At 40.0% G+C, this 22,625-nt stretch overlaps 1 protein-coding gene across 1 annotated transcript in view; it reads left to right on the forward strand.

Moving 5' to 3' along the window:
- gabbr2 (gamma-aminobutyric acid (GABA) B receptor, 2) overlaps positions 1–22,625 on the forward strand; it is a 173,944-nt gene that overhangs the window by 91,121 nt on the left and 60,198 nt on the right. The window contains exons 4-11 of the mRNA XM_061059533.1: positions 3,047–3,148; positions 7,993–8,058; positions 9,166–9,354; positions 9,905–10,147; positions 15,414–15,474; positions 19,800–19,880; positions 20,837–20,987; positions 21,331–21,463. Of these exons, the coding sequence (XP_060915516.1) occupies positions 3,047–3,148; positions 7,993–8,058; positions 9,166–9,354; positions 9,905–10,147; positions 15,414–15,474; positions 19,800–19,880; positions 20,837–20,987; positions 21,331–21,463 (1,026 nt within the window). The remainder of the gene's footprint in view (positions 1–3,046; positions 3,149–7,992; positions 8,059–9,165; positions 9,355–9,904; positions 10,148–15,413; positions 15,475–19,799; positions 19,881–20,836; positions 20,988–21,330; positions 21,464–22,625) is intronic.

Genomic DNA, 22,625 nt, shown 5'->3' on the forward strand with positions numbered 1-22,625 from the left:
GGCACATGAATATGGATAGAAACTATGGCACAGATGCACATTTGCAGACAAATATAGGGCAAACAAACAGGGCCTTCATCTGTTAGCTGTTATATGTTGTGTCTGCCAACTGAGTCTGGCATGCCCATCTGAGCACACACCCTCTCTGATGTCTGAACAAGGGCCCTAATGCCAAACTCTCGGGTGGGGGTAGAGGGATGGATGGCTGCAGGGCATGGCCTAAGGACATCAGACTAATCTGGACAGCGAGAGAAGATTCACAACAGTGAATCTTTGGATTTTAAATCGTAAATCCATTACAGTTAACATTTTGACTCACTTAACACAGGTGTTCCGTTTCCATCAAACCATGCAAGGGCACCTAAAAGGAACAGAGCGATCATGAATAGTATTAGTTACATGCATGCTTTTCCTGCTATGACAAGTCAAAATGTCTGCTGTGGAAAAAAAAGGTATTTTCTAAAATTGTTGCTCCAAGGAGAGGAGTCAGAGCAATGAATCATAATACGTGTGTGTTTGTGAGCGCTGAAAGGGAGTAAGAGGCAACATGATAAAACACCTCCAGCTCACCATCTCGGTGGGGTACCTTCTCCCCTCTCCTCCCTCTCTGATCCCATTACCCACCATCCCACTGAATCAATACATCAAAGTAGACATACAGCTGCTGCAGAAATATTTACATTAAGACCCATATCTCTGTGACAAATGTACACTGAATTACGACTCTTCTTGAACAGAGTGAAATCAGAATGCTCATGGTTTGATATCTTCACTCTTAAATATGTTGCTGTCATGCTGAAATGTCATAATGTGTCTGTGATCACAGTTTAAATTTCAACATAAACCAGATAGTTAACATAAACTAGTTCTGAACATTAGATAGTCAGAATCTATCTATCTGCCTTTTGTACATTGTACATGTTGATGCTGTGTAGTCAAAGATATAACATGAAAACTGGGAGTGTGAGTATTTTCAGAGTTGTGAAACCTTCATTTAAAAGGAATTCTCAACATATTCATTGGAAAACAATTAATTGAATTCAGAGAAGAATGTGTAACCTCATTTTTCTAAATTCATTCAAGAGACTGTTGACATTTCAAAAACATGTAAGGAATTTATTAAGATGGTAGAAACACATATTCAGGCTTAATCACTCATTGTGTCAGTATCTGCCATTGGCACCATTTGCCTCACGCAGTACAACACATCTCTGGCGCATAGAGTTGATCAGGTTGTTGATTGTGGCTTTGGTTTGTTGGTCCACTCCTCTTCAATGGTCAATGGTTGCGTAAATTACTAGATATTGGCAGAAACTGGATCAAGCTTTCTTATATGCAGATCCAGAGCATCCCAAACATGCTCATGTCTGCTGAGTGTACAGGCCATGCAAGAACAAGGATGATTTCAGCTTCCAGAGATTGTGTACAGGTCCTTGCCACATAGAGCCATGCATTATCATGCTGCAACAAAAGTTGATGGTGGTGGATGAATGGCACGACAATGGACCTCAGGATCTTGCCGTATAATCTGAGTCCGTAGCATATGCCTGTTAGACAGAAACCGGGATTCATCTCAAGTGCAAGACACAATCAAAGGTGAGCAATTGCCCACTCAAGTTGGTAATGACGAGGAACTGGAGGTCCTGGACTTTGCTTGGTGACATGTGTTTTGTGGTCATGAGGCGGGGTTGGATGTACTGCCGAATTTGCAGAAACAACTTTGAAGACGGCTTATGATAGAGAAATGAAAATTAACAACAGCTCTAGTGGACATTCCTGCAGTCAGCAGGTGTGATAAAACTGCACGTTTTAGAGTGGCTTTTAATTGTGACCAGACTAAGGCAAACCTGTTCAATAATCATACTGTCTAAATCAGCATCTTGATATGTTACACCTTGTTAGTACGAATTTTCATGAATTCATCTTGGTAACGTTGTGAATGTACCATTTAAATCTGTCTAACAACTAAGAGTAATTCTTCTTTTAGGTCTGTGAAGCTGTAACCATATATGTGTAAGACATCTCATAGCAGCAGATCTATATTTGGATAGGAGCCAGGCATAATGTGAACTTCAGAAGAAACAACTGTTTGCTCTAAAAATGTGTATGTCTGTAATGTCAAAGTCAAGCTAATATCATCTTTCTAGCCTTTTAGAGATGTACACAAATGGAAATTAATTTGTAGACTTTACCTTCTAACAGAAGCAACACTGTGAAGATGAATACTTTGTCGGCGATGTGTGTTCTGTTGCTGTGTCGTCTGACCACGGCCAAATAAATTCTAAGATGATCTGTTTCACGATTTCAGCATTCAACATTTACTAGAGAAACAACCCCCATTTAACACACCTGTCAGGTGGATGGATTATCTTTGTGAATGTGAAGTGCTCATTAACACAGATTTAAACAGATTTGTGAACAACATTTGAAAGAAATAGGCCTTTTGTTTACATAGAAAAAAGTCTTGGATCTTTGATTTCAACTCGTAAAAAATTGGAGCTAAACAGAAGGGTTGCATTAATATTTGTGTTCAGTGTTAAAACAACCGTTTTTTTAAATGGATTTTTAGGCTTTTTTTTATTACATGGAAGATTTTCCTGAATTGATCTCAGTTTTGTCTGAATTTGGTATGGACATTCCTCATACACCACAGTTCTCTTCACTCCTGCTGTGGGCATGTTGTTGGCCATATGTCACCTCTGATACACGTGGAGTTTTCTGGCAGTTCCGTTTTTTAGCAGAAACAAGTGATACTAAGTGCAGCAATATGGATATTATGCCACCTTGATTTCTATCTGTTAAACACTACATGTTGATATAAATTTGAACCTAAAATGGCCCACTTAAATTATAAAGTGCCCATTGAAAAATGACTCAAGGTTAAATGGTGACTATAAAGATCAGACGGAAACAATAACTATCTTGCACAGAAATAAAATCGTGTGGGATATTAAATTAAACGAGCATTGCAATGAACATCATACGTAATAAAATTGTCAACCATGCTCATCTGCTTTGCCTTTTCTTTCTCTGTCTGCTCTCTCAGGTGAGGAATGATCTGACCAGTGAGCTGGAGAAAGCAGACATTCAGATCGCAGACACAGAAAGCTTCTCCAACGACCCCTGCATCAACGTCAAGAAGCTCAAGGCAAGTAATTCAGCCCTCAACATTCATATCAGGCTTCATTTAAAAGTATGGAATGATTCAAGGTCTTGACCTGGTTTTAATGGTTTATCAGAATTGGCTTGGATCAGAACAACACAGAATCAGTGTGTGTGGGGCGGTGGGGATAAAGGGGGCCATGGCGTCACTGTGGGATCCACAAATAGAGCACTCTCATCTGTGATGCAGCTGGAAAGAGCAGACAGGAATCTCTGCTGGTGAAGCAGCCTTTTACATTCCTCTTTTGCTTTTTGTTTTTTTCCCCCCAGTCTATCTCTTGTTCTCCATGTCAAAGTAGGCAAGAGGGTGCCAACAACATCAGAAAACAAAGGCAGACTTACACACTCTCCCACACAAACAGCCACACTTTACTTATTTTTGAGAAACAATGATTTACTCTTCAAGTCAATCATACAAAAAATGTCATTTGATAAAACAGGGCGTTGTAAGATTTAGGGACATTGCACTCAATAGAAGGCCACAGGAGAAATGTCCTGGAAACTAAATTAAGTCCAAAACACTTTATTATTTATCACAATTCAATTATTTATCGCGCATTCGGAACTCATGCTCCTCAGATATGACGTAGGAGGGGACGGTCTATTTCTTTTTCAACATTTTCGTCACACAAAGATGCAAAAGGTCCCTCAGCTCATGTTTCACTTTAACTTTTGTTCTCAGACATTGTTTCATTTTGAAACAAACTCAAGAATTCCCTCAGTTGGTTTCCTGCTTTTAAAAGAATATGTTTCTCGATCTGGAGTTCAGTGTTCCCAATGGGTTATGAACATATTTGATGTGGTCTAAGATCTTGAATCTGACACGACAAGAGTCTTATTAAAGAGTGGGGTGGGCCTTTAAAATACACAAACATCAACAACAAATACACAGGAAACAAACCATAGAAACTCAACCATCAAACAGTAAATAACAATACAGAATACAACATATAGTATAATTAAAATACACATCATTCCCCACTATCCTATTAATAATAATATGTCCGTTGCTTTTGTTATTGGGAACAACCAAATCCAAAGCAGCTATACTACACTATATTTATCCCTTACATTTTCCCTGACTACACAATGATTAAGCATGCTACACTGTCTTATGGACCTGTGGACACAAAGGACCAGCTCAGGACAAATGGTTTACATTGATATTATCATCACAAGTTTGTTCATTTCATTCCTTCTGTTATTGATAACATCATCAGAACCACTGTTTCACTTCCTATAATCTGCTGTGTTTTCTCAGCTCTTTTTCCAAACTGATAAAGCACCTCTGCGGATCCCCAAATAAAAACATGTTTTTGTTCAATGTATGTGTTAGATATTATGGTTTAAAGGCTGTTTCTGTTACTTTATGACAAGCAAGTTTTGTAAAAAGGAATATAGATGGATATTTCAGTGCATTTATTTTGAAGGCAGAAGTATATTTATACAACTTTAGATGATGTCAAATCTTCGGTCAGTTTATGCTACATTTATGGCTCACCTAGGATCAATTAGCGCTCAAATGCCTTCACAAATCTCTACTGTGTACTTGATCGCACATGAACACAGCACACTCACTGCACATTAATCACAACAAACAGACATGGGGTGTAGTGGTAGAAGCCCATGCAGTCTACAAATCACGTCTCTCTCAGTCTCATAAAAGAGCGTCATTAGTTCAGTGTTTGTGTGAATGCGTGTGCGTGCTTGCGCCTAATAAGCCTTAACAGTGCCTGATTGGGCTTATGAGGTACAATATTACTGAAACCATTATCACATATAAATCAGCATCATAAAATTACAAACAACCCTGTCATGGACAAAGCAGTTAAGGCTGGGCCCAACACTACCCTCTTTGAGAACAATTATTGCTAGAGTTATATAAAAGCAATAGAGGCAATTAAGGGCCCTGTGTCTATCAGTGATGCTAAACACAACACACTCTCTGATGGCCTTGCTCAGGACTACACAGTCTTTTCATGTTGTTTCCACGCAGGACAGAATTGATTCTCAGGCTGAGCTCCTTTGCGCTGGCTGGAGTCCTTTTGGTTAAGTGACTTTAGTTAAGCTCCAGGGGGGGGCAGTGTTAAGAAGTAAACACTGGCAAATAACAAACACACAAACACTAACACACAAGCACAGTAAAAATAGTACAAGACAGCACCCCAGAAGAGTTCAGAGTCAGCACCTGCCTTTCTTCCACATCTACACGTGTGCCCGAGCAGTGGAACAACAATGAGGGCTTCATTGAAGAGACCCCTTAAATTTCCCAGCATGCTCCTTTCTCTGATGTGCAATAACCAGAGAAGTCTCCGAATTCAACAATGTGAATGTTGGTCTGATGTAAACTTGTAGAATTTTATAATGTCTGACCATTATATTTGTTGACCTTTATTATCAGGTCGATATTTGCCTATCACAGATACATCAGTGATGAATATACATGCTCACCGATATACAAAATAGAACATTTTCAAGTCTTTAATGGCACTTTAATGTAGAAACAATACTTTGTTCAGTGTGATGCACTCTGACTCCACTCTCATGGCATCTGCAGCACATAGATCACATGGCCATAGATCTGCTCCCATGAGCCGCCAGCTTGTTCCTTTTTATTGAGTTCAGATTATTGTTATGTTTTTTTTTGTGGAGAGTGCGTGACGGCACTGATTGTTGTCAATTCCATCGTGCGACGAGTACAATTCTGTTGGTGCTGAGTCGAAATGTGTGCTATGCTAAACTTACACAACTAAACGAGCGTGCCCACAATGGGCTGCCATAAACAAATACTGTATCCAGCCACGCATTTAGAAGGTAGAATAAAGTTCAATGTCCCTCTTCGACGTGTGTGACTCGTCTCAGTAACACTGCTGTCGTCCCACGTCCTAACCAGGTGCGCCCAATTTACCAATCAGCAGCCCCTCAAAAACAGCTGGGCAGGAAATAGCATCTCCCCAGAATCTGCCAGCGATGGGAGTTGTAGTTTCCTCCCAGGCATCCCCCAACATTAAAACCTACAATAAACATAGCTGCAGCACCTCCTGTTCACATCCAGCTCTTACTGTATATAGAAGATAGAAAGAAAAGAAAAACCCAAACATCTGTCCGTAACAATATCACTGTTTGTTAACAGTAAAAAAAACAGTTAACTAAAGTAAATTATCCATCCATTTATTGTTTATTAATGATGGTTATCGTAGTATTAGAGTCTTAACGAAGTCTAATCTATCCGATGTTAAATTAATTTAATGTTTCCAGAGGAATTGCTGCAATGTTTGGCCATCGGGAAGCTCTGTGTCTCTAACCGCCTGAAGGAATTGGAATTAAGATGACAGTGATTGGTCGCTCCCTCTGATCTGCGGATGCATGACATATGGTGGAGATTGCCTGAGGGCACAGGACATCATGAAGTGTTTTCATAATGGTTTCTCGTTATCCGGAAAAAAAGGCAGGACACCATAGGTTTACTTGATTTATAACTGATGTCTGTCAATCCATTGTTACTGTTACATTACTGTGCAGCTAACATCCGCTATAAAACATGTATTCAGACTATTGATAATGTTACTGTTTTATACTGTGGTATCTAAAAAAAAAGGCTGTCAGCAGTGCAGCTAAAAGGTTTAAGCATATGCGTGTTGTTAATAAATATCATATTTACCTAATTGATATACGAAGGAACTGAACCCTTAATAACTGCTGTAGCACTTACAGTACAGGACACTGCTGGAGAAAACACACTCAGTATTAAGTTTGTTTTCACAAAGAATAACGATCTCATTACAAGGTGACTTTTAGCAACAAATCCCAAAATAATAACTTTAGTGTTCAATAACATAATCGATCCCGTCTGTCCTTAGATTTCCTTCATATTGCTCAGGGAAAGCAAAACTTCTGAATTCAGTCGAGTGTGTCTGTTGCAGTGTCAGAGTTGAAGAAGAGCTATTTGACAGACGTTTCTTCATGCAGCACACGTCACCTCCAGCCCTGTGGACCATGTGTAGATTCATCAAATCTGTGTCAGTGTGATTGGATTAGTTTTGGGGCAATTTCCTACAAAAATGTGTGTGCTTGCGTTTTGACACAGCTGTTCTTGTGCGCAGTGTATGTGTGTGCTCGTGTTGTACTGTAATATACATATGCTTGTGTGTACTAAATGACAGACTGTTGGCCCCAGAGCCTGATCTTTTTCCCACCATGAAACATGCTGCACTTCCAGCCGGGCGGTCTGAATTATTTACACAGTCAATCACAAGACTGTGCGCTCTGAATCCCCATGTAAATCCATGCTCTCCAGCCCGGTTTGCAAAGGAGACAATTCTGCTTTCTGACACTAATGTCTATGTGTTTATGGATTGACACTTTCTGACTCAATGTTGCCATAGCCTCTCAGCCACTGGTGAGCTGTTCGGATTCCATAAACAGTACTTTGGAGGGTACTGACCAGGTAAATGAAGTGATACAAATATAGAACATACTTCATAGCTGGTTCTGTGATGGTGCAAAATGATGAGAAAATGCATCTAAAACACAATATGTGTTCCCAATAGTTGTATCGACTGAGGCCCAGGCTAACAAACAGAAAGGCCTAGCATGTACGGCAACATTACTGAGCAGTCAGGGTGTCAGAATATCACATTAAGAGATGGTACTGAGTGTAATAACAACTGTGCTGCATGTTGACAGGGTTTCAATAAAATATGGATAATGTATTATCTGCTGTTTCACATCATATACTCACTGTAGAGGTTCTATATTTGCTGTACTATATAAACCAAAGTGTTCATATTTGCCATTTAACTCATGATTTATTTTTCTTTATTTTTTCAGGACAATGATGTGAGAATCATCATCGGCCAGTTTGACGAGCACCTTGCCTCCAAAGTCTTCTGCTGTGTGAGTTTTTTTAGTCTTTACTCAGAGATCATAAAGTGTCGGTTGGTGTCTTTCAAGTTATCAAAAATAATACTTTTGATTAATGTATTAAATTTTTTAGGATAAAGATGGTGAAGTGAAGAGATAATTCTGATGTGATCTGATTAGTATGGTTCTAAATATTTAATTATAAACTGTAAATCTTAAGGTGATAGCTCAGATTCTTGTTTTAAATATAGGTTTGTGTGAGGTACTAGTGTTGAGGTATAAATACTCAGTGTATTACCTGCAGGAGAATGCAGACAGTACTATCAATACTGAACCAAGGGTGGGGTTTTAAATGCAGACACTGAGACAGGTTGCATAAAACAAAGTATTTTAATCAAGATAAAAGTTTGGTCAGACAATGAGGCGGAGGCATCCCAAAAGGCAAAGTCAGGCAAAGTCAGATAGGAGGGCAGAAACACAGGAGGGCAGAAATGTGAAGATCTGAAAGGAGACACAAGGTTAGTATCAAAAAATACAGGAAACAAAACATAAAACATAAGGGGAACTAAAGGACACTGAACTAGTCTAGGGATGTAAGTACCAAGATAAAGGTAATCTATTTACATTATGTGGACAGAGTCAGAAGCAAAACATATTACACATATTTACCACTAAAAATACCACCCAATCTAATAAGAGTATGCTATATTTTTTCCTGTTTACCTTACTATGCAACATTCCTTTGCCATTTTTTTTAATAACCGTACAAGTATAGCTTGTTAAAGGTGAGCCTTACATAGCCTTGTCTAATGGACACATTTATATTTAGTTATAAAATCCCACTTGAAGTATTCCTTTAAACAGAGTCTGAAATAAAGGCTCAGAGTTCTGCTTCAAATCTCAGGGGTCAGAAAATCTGGCTTTAGATAGTTTGTGCTCCTCTTAATACTGTACTATGTTCATAATTTAAGTATTTATTACCATAGTTGGAAATAAAACAGTAAGGTCAGGCTCTAGCTTTAGAAAGACAGCAGCTTACCTTAAGTCAGAGAGTTACATGAAAGTTAATCTCTTCATGTCACTCTATTTGTCCCTTCTGTGACATTGCTTTAACATCGCTCTCTCTTCTCCCCCTCCCAGGCGTACAACCTGAACATGTATGGCAGTAAATACCAGTGGATCATCCCTGGCTGGTATCAGGGCAGCTGGTGGGAGCAGGCCAACAGCACCAACTGCACCACCAAGAAGCTTCTCACAGCCATGGAGGGATACATCAGTGTGGACTTTGAGCCGCTCAGCGCTCGGCAGATCAAGGGCATCTCTGGCAGGGTGAGTGGCACCTACTACTGTACTTAAGAAAGCTATAATGTTGTTAACAATTGTGCTTCAAGGTTTCAGTAAAACAAGGGAGAATGTTCTTCGGTGCCCTTAGGGTAAAATCTCTCACCACAGATACAACCTTGATTTTTAGGTTATTTCAGAAAGACTTTGTTTTCATTTTTTAGACCAGGGCTGAAAAGTTTTCGTACTGCTTCGATTTTAATGTTTATGTAGCTGTCTCTTAAAAAGTGCCCCTTTATCCTGTTACAAAGAATATGTGGAGATATGAGATAACTGTCTCCACAAAAAACAAATCTGAGATGCATGTTTTCATGCCACAGATCTCAAACAAAATCAATCTTTATTATTTATTTTCTTTGCACATTTCTCTACCCAGCACACGAGTACGAATCTCAAAATAGCATTTCCAGAAACTTTGTATCTCAGTAGTGGGTGGGGAAACCCTTCTCCTTGGACCAAGTTACAAATAAAAAGTGCATAAACCAACACTAATACACTTTCCTGAGGCAACACATGTTCCCCTTTCGCTCGCTTTCAGACCCCGAAGGAGTACGAGAGGGAGTACAGCCGAGAGCTTCAGCAGAAAGGTGTGGAGTCCAGCAAGTTTCATGGCTTTGCCTATGATGGGATCTGGGTCATTGCCAAAACCTTGACTCGAGTGATGGAACTGCTCAGAGTCAAACAGCGGCAGAACACCTTCCACAACTTCACTGTGGACGACCGTGAAGTGGGAAAGATGGTGTTGGATGTCATGAACGAGACCAACTTCTTTGGTGTAACAGTAAGTCAGGGAGCTGATTTTCACCTTTTCTTTGTCTGATGATTGATTAATGTGTGTTATACACCCATTCTCTTTGTCAAAATGTTAACAATAACACACCAGCATCCCAAAAAGATGACATGCTGCTTCCTCCATGATGAAGCACCGGGAAATGCGCTGGTCATTAAGCGATCTTTTCCACTGCCCCTTCATAATCACACAAAGAACAGATCATTGTCATTATCGCAGTCTGTCTGTCTGCATGTGTGTGTACATGTGTGTATCTGTCTATGTGTGTCCGTGTATGTGTATGTTGTGTCTGCTGACATCTATTGTTCTCTGTTTAGGAACAGCTTGATTTGACTTAAACTACAAATACAATGACACTTTTTCTAAAAAAAAATATATAGTGGATGGACAGATATCATTTTGAGGGGCTAACTGCTAACCTGGTAGCTAGCTCGTAGCTCATGTGCAGTGATGGTAACTGACAGAATTTATAGTATGATTGAGAAACATAAAGCAGCCAATGAAAGCATTTCACTCGATTCGACTTGATGGAATAGAAATCAAAGATTTTAAATCTTTTTAAGGAAAAGACAAACTCTGAAATACCATTAAGAATACTTTAAATGTTATTGTCATTGTCAGGCCAGATTTGTAAATACATCACAATATAGTGAATCTTATTCCTTATCATGATATGTAACGTTTTGGAAGATGTAAGCCATTAAACTGTCCATATTCTAAAGATATATGTAAAGAAAACATTAAATATATCTCTACACTGAGATTTGTCAAATGTCAGAAAAACTCAAAGAGGCATTAATTAGTGAGGCTAGAAGAATGTTACATCTACATTGAAGCGTGATGTCATTTGATGCTGTCGACTCACTCCAATGCATTTAGGATTGATCCCGGTGGCTATGCTAGCTACCAGCTGTGTGTGTGTGTGTGTTTGCCAGTGTGGATGCTCACTTTCTCTTCCAATTGAGCTGATACAGGATATCTCTGTCTACTTGTAAAGGCCACTCCATTACTAGAGGACACCATGCAGCAACTAGACTAGACAGCCAGTGGGCATGCAAGGCCTAACATTACAGCATAACATTACTCTTTAGTCTTTTCATATAAATTAATCAAATTATACAAGTGTGAAAAATGTGGAGAGAGAATAAGTCCTTGAAAAAGGATGGAGATAATTTGTTTGATAAAAGATTGGCATTTTCTAATAAACATTGACTAAATGTATAATATAGAGAGACAAAAGTCAAGGTGGAGCAAATAAGAGGAATTTCAAGAGACACATCCAGTTTCAATCACAGTATTTGTTGTATTGCAACGCATCAGGAGAGAAAGACAGGAAGGTACCATTAAACAGGCTTCACTCCTGTGTGTGTTACAGCAGAATATTCAAACCTCCAGGTCGTCATCACACACCTCGCTCACCTCTCTCAGCACAGATACACTCAAGGCTGATCGGTCTAGCATTAAGTCTTCAGAGACTTCAGAGACTCAGAGACTTAGGGGAGTGTAGAAATATTGGAAACCATGTACCATTTCATTTACTTTTAACTGCAGGCATGAAAAGTTGATGAAGTCCATTTAGGTTGTCTGGATGGGCTTGCCATCTTTCGTTCTCAACCGTTTAATATTGTTTTTGCTTCATATTGATTCTACATAAAGGCATCGGTTGTGGTAAAAGTAGTCAATTTCACTTGAGTTTCGGTTTTGCAACACCACAGTACACCAATACTCCATTAAAAGTCTTGCATCACATTTTTGATGAAGTGAAAACTCAGGGGTCTGTGTCCCTGTCCCTTTAAGGGAGTTCTCTCTTGAAGTAGCTGACTAAAAAATAAAAAGTTTTATACATTGGAAGTGCCAAAATGGAGCTATTGTATTTTTCTCTTTACATTGCAGTCACATATAACATTTGTGTATTGTATAAAACAAAGTATTCAGATACCATAAATCAGAGGCAAATACAGATAGAGTTAATTTTGATGTTTTCTGTTAAGCTCCAGTAAACCTGCATCCTTCTGTGTTGCTGATGCCCTTTAGAAAACATGTCAGAAAGGCTACATGCAGTTCATCGTTAACCACACAATATAATACTCAAGTGATGTGTTCATTGTGAAAATCCTCAGTACAAAAACACATTTTCAGCAGGAATATTGTGCAGACAGTAAACAGTAACGTTGTTTGAAGACCACACCACATTTGCTCGCAGTTATAGTTAATTGCATCTTGGTACAAGGATGGATTGGAGCTCTGTCGACTATTCTTTCTGTTAGTCTGCAGTGCTTCATAAAATGGGATCAAACATGTTCCCTGTATGTAGCTCACATTAAGCACATAGAAACTTCCACCCACACATGATGATCAAAGCCATAGGAAGGCAATTTCCCTTCAACACTGCTTACATCATGTATGCTATTTTTGTATTCTAATATCAGACATAGCTATTCCACAACTCAGTTTGATTGTGAATTGATGTAACTTCAAGGTGTCAGATAAAATGACTCCATGTGCGAGCATTAGTGAAATTGCAAATCAGGGCTGTTGAGTTCATACCCTGACTTGGGCCTTATGCTTTTCCACATGTCACAATTTATCACTACTGTATTGTTTGTTGTGTACACACACACACACACACACACAAACGTCTCTGAGGACCAAATTGTGACCATTGTGCTGTATGCTCAGTCGTGCTGCTGGATCTGCAGCAGAGGCAGCGGGAGGGTGAGGGCTCCACAGTATTGATCTAGTTGCTGTCAGGGCCACGGAGAAGAAGTCTGACGTTAGCTGGGAGCGACTTTGAGGACATGGAGAGTGCGGATAGCTGCTAGAACCACAGGATGATGTAGACTGAAATCCACCAGGGACATAGACACAGCAGCTTGTAATTGGACATGACAAGTGTGTGGGTTTGTTTAGCTGTTTTTTTATTTTTATTTTTTTAAATCTGTGGTTGGTGGTCTTTGCATCGGTATCTGTGTCCTCTGGGTAGTTGTGAGTAGCACAGCCTGCATCTTGACGATCACCTCAAATAGACACAATGGGCTGATAAGTAGTGTATGTGTGCATATGTTGCCCTCTGTTAACGTTCGTATTTAAGTGTGTGTGCATCACATTTTCATTCACATCAACTGCACGCCCACCTTAAACCCTGAAAACCAGGTGGATGTCACACCTGCAGCCCACACACCGACATCTCATTTGACCCCCAACCCTGCTGTCACCCATATTCTCACCTCCACAGACAAAGTGATACATGGCAAAGTGAAACACACACCCCACAGTAACACATAGTAACACACACACACTCAGTGCAGAGCAGTGCTTGCTCCATCAGCCCCCATTGAGACTGAACGTCCTTTGAATACCAGACAAGGGACACCTGTCTGGGTCAGTGTTCTCCAGCGAAGTTGCCCCATGTGCAGAAGAGCATACTGACGCTACAGCGGCTTCATTGACTGTAGGTCAAAAGAGGTTAATTCAATCTCTTCAGCACAGATATTTATTTCCAATTGAGAATTTAGAGTCAGTGCTTCAGCACATGTTTGATACACTTATGCGTATTCTCCAAACCGTGTATGCACTTGAGAGAACAAATTGAGGGGCTGTTGAAATTAATGCAAGCCGTTTAAATAATGTTTGTAATAGTTCAAATTTCCTGACATGAAGTGCTATTATAGAAGCATTGAGGCATCTCTAGAAACCTGGATACATACACTTACAGTCATAAAAGGTTCAAGTTAAATCCCCCTATTATTGTCTGACCCTAACTCCACCGTCATGTGAATGTAATACTTAACAAGCTGAACCGAGCTGTACTCCCCTGTCATACTTTTACTTCAGATGTAATTAAACAGAATATTGTGGAAAGAGCAGCATGTGACAACAGGAGCTTGTTTGCGTTGACAAGTCAGACTGACTGGTAGCAGGGGATCTGTTCTAAAGGCAACATTAGAGACTTTGAGGCGCAGGAGTCGCTTGTTGTGCCATCGCTGGGGACATGCATGCATGCATGTACACGGGCGAAGTGTAACAACATAGTAGTAAGTGCAAACACATAGACATGCCCGCCGCGTGCACACTCTTTCAAACATCAAAGATGTCACACAAAGAGTGCGATTCAAACAGAGGGGTGGGATCCTGCGCTGCTACTTCAAAGCTTGCCATCTTTTTGAGGCAAAATTGGCTCTGGAGCTTCCTTCCCCACATTTCCCCCTCAGCTGTCTTTTAATCAGAAAATGCAAATGCTCTCTATCTATCTATCTATCTATCTATCTATCTATCTATCTATCTATCTATCTATCTATCTATCTATCTATCTATCTATCTATCTATCCATCTATCCATCCATCTATGGTCCGTCCGTCCGTCCGTCTGTCTGTCCCACCTTTGTTAGCCAGCCTCTAACGTGTAAACCCAGTTAAATGTGTAATTAAGAAGCTCTGTAAGCAGATGGCAGCCTGAATTCATTGAACAGTCTTGGTAGATGAAGAGAAGAGAGCAAAGACAAAGAGACAGGAGGAAGGAAAAAATAGAACAAAAGAGGGAAAAACTGAGAACCCAGGAGAGATAAAGTGACAGAAGCCAAATTGATTTGAATATGTCGTCGGATATTGACATAAAGTTGAATAGCTTTTGTCTACCCATGGCGCCTTTGCCAAACGCTCCCTGGCTGCAGATTGCTTTTGTTGTTCCTGTGGCGTTCAAATCAAACCCTTTGCCTTGACACTTTTGGTCATTTTACAGTTGTTGCTTTCTCAAAACAACACACACACATTTTTGGCGGGTAACAAATTTATATGAATTTGATGAACTCAACTACACTCATTGACCTCTACTCTCGCTGCTGTCCCCAAATATGAGATCCACTAAAAGAATCGCTTTTTTAAACGCATCTGAGCCAAGCTATGTGCCAGTAAAACGTGAGCAAACACAGTTAATCTGGGCAGCCTTGCTGATCTGATGTTGTTCCAAAGATATTAGCAGATGAATTGGCTGAAAGATAATTTTGTTTACCTCTATAAACAGATCAATTTTGCCCACTTCTAATCAAATGAGATGCAGCATGTGCAGAAGCCGAGACTCTGCCCTTTCTCCTGCCAAGAGTAGCACTGCGCATTTATTCAAATTAAATCAGCTTGACTTTTCATGCTGCATCAAATCCACCAGAAATTATTTATTTTCTAAAAGTCGAAATATGTTTCGTATTTGACCGATGTTCAATGTTATAGTTTAGATGCATTTAACATTTTCTCCTTCTTTTCAGGGCCAAGTCATGTTTCGGAATGGAGAGAGGATGGGCACAATTAAATTCAACCAGTTTCAAGGTAAGTGTGCCACTTACATTTGTATGGTCATTTAACCTCTACTGAAACTATTCTGAAAGGAAAATCCTCATTTTGAACCATCAGTTACTTTGTTTTTCCATATTGATTTGTCACATACACTCTGCTAGGATGTTTTATCAGAAACATCAATCATTAAAGAATATCGTTTTCCTTTTGAGGAAGTCCCCACAACTCTCTCTGTTTGTGGGGTTTGCTGCTGCGGAGTATCACCAGCTCTGCAGGGCTTCTTTTCCGTGCTTGAAGTCCTAGTCCCAGTTGTAAAAAGGTGCATGTCTGGACAGTCTGGGTTTGCACTTAAAAACATGCCTCAGTACTTGCTGTCCTCATAGCATCATCCTGAGGTTGTATTTGAGCCTGCAGGGTCCACTGAGGGGCAGAATAACCCTCAGATTGCATCTTAATTCAGGGGATTCCCAGCCTACAAACTGCCCACACTGAATGCAGCGTAGTGCATGCTGCTGTTTAGTCTGCTCTGCCTAAACATCTTATCTCTCCCACTACAGAGGGGCTCCATCCCTCTGGCTGCTTACATCATGCCGTGTTTGTGTGTGTGTTTGTGTCGGTGTGTGTGTGCGCGTCTCTACTGGTGCATGCTAATGCTGCTGTAGCACAGGCTCAGTGGGTAAGACAAAAATAGAAACTGTAGTTGAAGAAATTCAGAATAAATACATTTTTAAGAAACACTTAATTAACACAATAAATATATTTTAAGAATAGATATGGAATTAGGTTTTATTTTTATTTTTTTATTTACCTAGTTTAGTTTAGTTTAGTTCTTTTTATTTGAATTTCATTTTGCCTTATAACATCCATCTGATTATTTATTCACATCTTCTTCATCTAATCCACTGTCTTGCCACTAGATGTGTCTGTTTTTTTGTTCTAGTTATTTGTTTATTTGTTTGAACAAACAGACGTGCAAACAAAGATACTATCTAAGAACTTTTTTTGCTTTCATTTTTAACCATTAAATCCACTGCCTGCACTAAACTCCTCTTTGCGAAATCAAGTGGATGGGGCTTGAAGGTGTGTCGCTAGAGGAGAGTGGAGGCTTCAGTATGGCGGAGGTGTCGGCAAACAGCAGTTTGTTTTGGTTTCATGCTGGTGCTCAAGAGCGACATACTGGATCAAAAAGTTACACATTCTTCCTTGAATAGTTGTCATAAAAAAACTTTGACACAGGACAGAAATGAAGACCCATCTTATATGCATCTATACATTGTGCCTACATACTTACAGATGTAGATGACCCATCTATTGACACCTATGGGTCACCTGCAACAGTAAAACATAACAGCAGGAGTACTCTACACTTGTTTATTAGCTGTGATTATAGCCACACACTTTGTTTATCTCTTTCCTCTTTTTCTTTCCATGAGCTGGTTTAACACTGTGCCTCCAACACATACCTCAGTCCAGTCCAATCCCTTAAATTACAGCCTTCTCTCTCCATCCTCTTCCAGCCTTATTATATCACCTCCATCCCTCCTTAACCTTCACTCTATAACTTCCTCCTCACTTGTCGGGGGATCGCGCATTTGTCACCCTTTTGACACATGGAGAGCCTGAGCTGGATGGAGAGGAGAGGAGGGACAGCCCCAGCTTGAATATTTCAAAAGGGACTGATCCTCAACATGACCCTATCATCTGTCCTCCGCCTCTGATCCTCCATTTTACCCTGTCAGACATTCTTAGTAAGAAGCTTCAATGGCTCTTATTCCCACTGTCTCTCATGAGGCTAAGAGATAGCTCCACATCAGAGGTCTTGATCGCGGTTGCCGTCCCCTTGAGTACAGATTTTAGATCAACAAACCTGCAGGCTCGGCAGATAAGGAAACCTGGCCTTTGTCATTCTGTAAGGAGAATATCCATAAGCTGAGGTTTTGATATGTGTTGGTTAAAAGGTTTAAGATGTTTGGGATCTTTAGAGATGAATGTTAGGATTTACTATCTATAGCTCCCCTCAAGAAATAATTAATTTCCTGCTTTTCTATCTTCTTCTGTGGATGTTTGAACAAGCAGCAGCCTCACAGCTGTCAGTTTACCTTCAGGCAATCGTCTTCTCACAGTCCTTTCAACATAAAGACGCTCACAAGGAAAAAATCCCTGAGCTGTACCTCCAGTTTTTAAATGAAGCAGCCTTCTTTTCCACATAAGATTTTCACAAATCAGACATGGGGTAAATTGTAATTGCTAAAAAAGGATCATGTGAACTGCATGGGAAAAAAGTTGAGATAGAAAAAGAGTCCGCACACCAGAAGCTGCTCCAATTGAATTGGATTTAATGGAAAAATCACATGCAACGTCTCGGACCCTCGCCCTTCATCAGAGTACTTTTCAATCATTTTTTAAAACATGATTGAACAGCGTGTTCATTTGGGACTTTTTTCAGCTGTAGATTTATGCACTAATGAGTATTTACAGCAGCAGGAGGGAGTAAGTGGGTCAAAATAAACTACAGTACCTCTGATTCAGCTTCATCTTTTGCCCTTTTTCACGAGTGTAACATGTCAGGACATTTCTTATGTCATTAAACTTTTCCCAGATGAATTGACAGTCGTTTAAAGTGACTTATTAAACAGAAAGGCATGAAATGTCATCAGTCAGGGGCTGAGCACCGGGTGGATTTTTAGCAGCCTGCTGCAGCCGTCAATATTCCCTGAAGGGACGGAGTGCTTGGGAGTGTGTTTTAGCATCTCAAAGGATGAGCGCTGATTTACAATCTCTCCCACTGTTCAGATCCGTACAAAGGACGTGGCCAAGGAAAACACGGTTATTGATCCTACATGGCTATCCTGATTATGTATGCATCTTAAGTTCACTGTTCTGAAATTGTCACATATTGCCTGTCCGACACTTTAAACACTGATGCTGATGCTTTGATGCCAGAATTGGAGATCAAATGAGGTGATTCATGGAGCGTAGCAGAGTGGGGAACGTGATGCCTTTGATGCTGCAGTAGCTGATGTTATCTGTCATTTTCCTCGTCAAGGACAATGCTGCTGAGGAGTTCAGTGGGCCTATAAGAGTGCTAACAGGGAGAGATTTGTGCGTGCACACCAGAAGAAATAGCAGGTTGTTTGTAGTGCTTACAACAACAAAAAACAACAACAACAGAATAATCTGTCGTCTCTTCTACTTCTCTCCTCCCTGGTGTATTCTCTAAGTGAGTAATCTTCATGAGTGAAGCGGAGAGACGGCCCAGGTTTGTCTGACAAGGTCATGCTTCCTCCAATATTACACCTGAGGGACTCATTGTGTTTCTAAAAGAGAAAACACACAATCCTGAAATAGCTGTATTTGAGCACAACACCATGAAGACTTTGTTTTAAGGCTTGGCTGTACAGCTGTTTAAAATCCTTGCCTTGTGGCTTGAAAATAGTATCAACAATGTATATTACAATTTAAATACAAAGGTACCAATGCATTTTTTATTCCCTTTAACGTACTGTAAATTGACATCCTATAATGGAATGCATTTGAAGTCGGCTCTCTCTGCATCTTAACTTTTTTATGTTTTTCCCTGGTGCTGTCACAGCTGCTTTTCTGTGATAGCCGCCATTCATCGGTCTTAACGTTTCCTTTGGGTAAAATGAACTGATAATTGATACAGTAGAAAACAAAAACACCATTTCTTGCCTATGTTATCATGAATCTGATAGCTACCAATAGAAAAAAGAATCGCACTGAGTGCCCAGAAAAAAAGAAAAAATGTTGAGAAGTGTTTTCATAATGCTAATGGCTTTCTGTCAGCTTTTACACTTGTGCAGCTCCAATCTGTGCATTTTCTCCACCGTGTTTGAACTGGAATAACCTTCCCTCTTGTTACATTTTCCCCAAATTAGGAATCACTTATACAGCATAGTATACACCCACCAATGCACTTTGTATCATTGATTCATCATTTTTGCCTTTGAACATACTTCTATGGTTCACAGGCAAGAGGCGGGGTCTGGGCCTTCCCTGTCACCAAACCATGATGTTATATGATGACGTTTTGAGTCTCTTCAATCATGTTGAACACATTTTTGATGTCTGAACTTTAAATCTTGTGCTGTCTTCAACTCAAAATGTAACTAAGTGTCAGCAGGTTAGCAAAATGACGTAAATATTGAATAAACTACCATTTTCATTCTGTGTGCTGCTACCATGGATGCATATTTGATTTAAGACTACTTTACAATCCACATTAATTTGCTTTGAACGTGTTTTATCCAGCTCTGAGGATGAAAACAAAAAGATCTTTGACATCCAAGAAGCAGTTTTAGTAATCGTCCTTATTTCAATGTATTTGTTTTCAACAGAGGGCCAAGAAGTAAAGGTGGGAGAGTACAACGCAATTGCTGATGTGCTGGACCTCATTAATAACACCATAAGGTTCCAAGGTAAGAAGAAGTCTACACACATTTGTGTGTGTATGTCCCAGCATTGTGTGTCCCCCTGCGAGCATTGACCGAGTTGACGTAAAACTCACTGAAGAAGAAACAGATGTCCTGATGCATCCGATGTGTGTTTATATATATATGTTTAAGGCCCATCACTTACCTCTTCTGCACTCTCTGCTCTTATTCACTTGAACTCAAACTACCTCAGGCACATACACACACACACACTCACACACCATCACCTCCCTGCATAGGAACTTGCCACGCTGCTTTACTGCTCAGACTGTCCTCTCTATAATAAATTATTTACAAGTCCATTTTTCAACCTTTGCGTGTTTGCTTGTGTTGACATACTTTGTAATTTGTCCGATCCCCTTGGCTGTTCTCCCCTTTACCCCCCTCCCGCCCCTTCCTCCGTCTTCTCCTCTTTGCCCCACATAAAGAAAGCTTAGAACGCTACCATCTAAGATGTTTGTTTCCACATCCCTGACCACAGTAAGTGGAGACGTGTCAGATGATGCCATTGCTATCGATTGGCACACTGGAAGGAGAAAAATAGAGCAAAAGATAAAAAAGTGCACTGTCTGACCACCATAACTTGACTTGCGGTGCATCAAGAGACGTGCACCCAACCAGGGGAAACTGAGGATCAGGAAATGGGTTTCAAATAACTGGATGTCTGCAGCACTGTCACTATTTTTGTCTGCTTAAAGAGAAAAAGATTTGAAAGAGGCAGGCTTAGGTTGTCAGAGTGAAGAGCGAAATCTCTCTGAAGGTAGTGAAACTGTCCAAAAAAAACACTGTCGTTCAAAAACTCTGTAATTTTAGATCGCAAAATATACCAGGACAGCAACATTTGATAAAGCAATGTCACCTGTATTAGCTTGAGGTTCACTTGATTTGAAAGATTTTCTTCAAACATATCTTTTTGTATCATTCTTCCTTTTTTTGTTCAGGCTTGGAGCCTCCAAAGGATCGTACGTTTGTGCGTCAGCAGCGGCGCCACATCAACGTGCTCCTCTACAGTATCCTGTCCACCATCACTATACTGGGCATGCTCATGGCAGGAGCCTTCCTCTTCTTCAACATCAAGAACCGCAACCACAGGTCAGCATTCAGCATTCAGCTTTGAACGCAGGGGGATGGTGGAAGGGATTAGATGAAGGCTCTGTGGTGAAGGTGAACTACATAAACGAAAAGGTGTGGCTTGAAATTAAATGAGGGATCAGTGTTCAGGGAGAAGGAAGAGAGCTATAAATGAGGGCTGGGAACATCAGAGGAGATTGAATGGTATTGGAATGAAACAGTGATGATTAACCTTTAACCCTCTGCAGGTTCATTCTCTTCAAACATTTCACCCTCCTCAAACAAAAATATTATGCCTGGATGATTAGAGACTGATTCTGTTTTATTTTTTATGAATTCATTCAACTCCTTTGTTTTCTCCTAGACTTATCAAGATGTCCAGTCCCTACATGAACAACCTGATCATCCTGGGAGGCCTGCTCTCCTATGCCTCTATCTTCCTGTTCGGCCTGGATGGAGGATTTGTGTCTGACAAAGAGTTTGAGACTCTCTGCACTGTGAGTTCCCTCAACACTTTTTACTTATACATAACATAAAGATAAGAAGGTAGCTTTGGATTCCTGACTTATTCAAGTCTCTTTAACTTCTAAAATATATGTGGACAAGAATAGTTGATAGATTTGATCCTGATGTTAGACAGTGGTGTTGTAGAGAAGAACATCTAATGTAAGTTATGACCAAGACCAGGGTGTGTGGAGACAGAGGATACCAACACTTTAAAAGATTGATAGAGAGTCTAGAAAAAGCCTGAGGGCGAGTAGGACAGGACCAGACAGCAAGACAAACTTAAAAAAAAAAAGACTCCTCTCCCTGTATGTGTGGTCTTGATTATACTTGTGAAATCTAAATTTTTAATTCTCTTGATTTGGTTAGACAAGACAGAGTAAAGATGTGTGAAGACTTTTGATTGGGGATACAACGATGTATCAGTTGAACATTACGATCAACACATATCAGCCCTATTGACAAATCGTCCAATTGGCAAATAATTCAGCATGCACCGATGTCTGTAGCTGATGTGAATATGTTGTGTTGCACCAATTTAATGCTAGCAAGATAGTATACCCAACTGTTGATTCAGATGGGAGGTTTTTTAATGGGCAGAAGAAGTCACCTGTTGAACAAACTCTGATTTGTTTAGACGTTAAATGTGAAAATGAATATCAGCAGTGTGGGAGTCCTGCAGTGTCCTTTGGAAAGATCACAGACATGGGGTTTGTTAGACATGTACCAGTGACTTCTCAAGAGGAGGGACTACCTACAACACTTAAGATACTTAAAATCTCGTCGCTCATTTGAAAAACACACTTGAAGAATTACAAAAAAGTAATGAAAAAAACTTAACTTAAATTGAATGTTTTAACATTGGTATCAGTATCGGCCCGGATTTCTTAATGACTGCATCTCTAATTCTGATAGGAGGCGGAGATCTTCACATTCAGACACATTGTTTTGGTCACATGCTCAGCTTGCATACACACATGAAAGTCTATCTATCAGTTTCTAATATATTTTGCTCTCTTAATAGATGTAAAACTAGTTCAAATGATGGGTAACACTGCAGGAACACTAATCACATGCACTATGAGACCATCTCTGAAAAGTGATTGAATTTCTCTCTCTCTGCTTCGCTTACTAGCATGGAGCACATTAAGCGTC

The sequence above is a fragment of the Labrus mixtus genome, chromosome 16, assembly GCF_963584025.1.
Source record: "Labrus mixtus chromosome 16, fLabMix1.1, whole genome shotgun sequence".
Classification (NCBI taxonomy): Eukaryota; Metazoa; Chordata; class Actinopteri; order Labriformes; family Labridae; genus Labrus; species Labrus mixtus.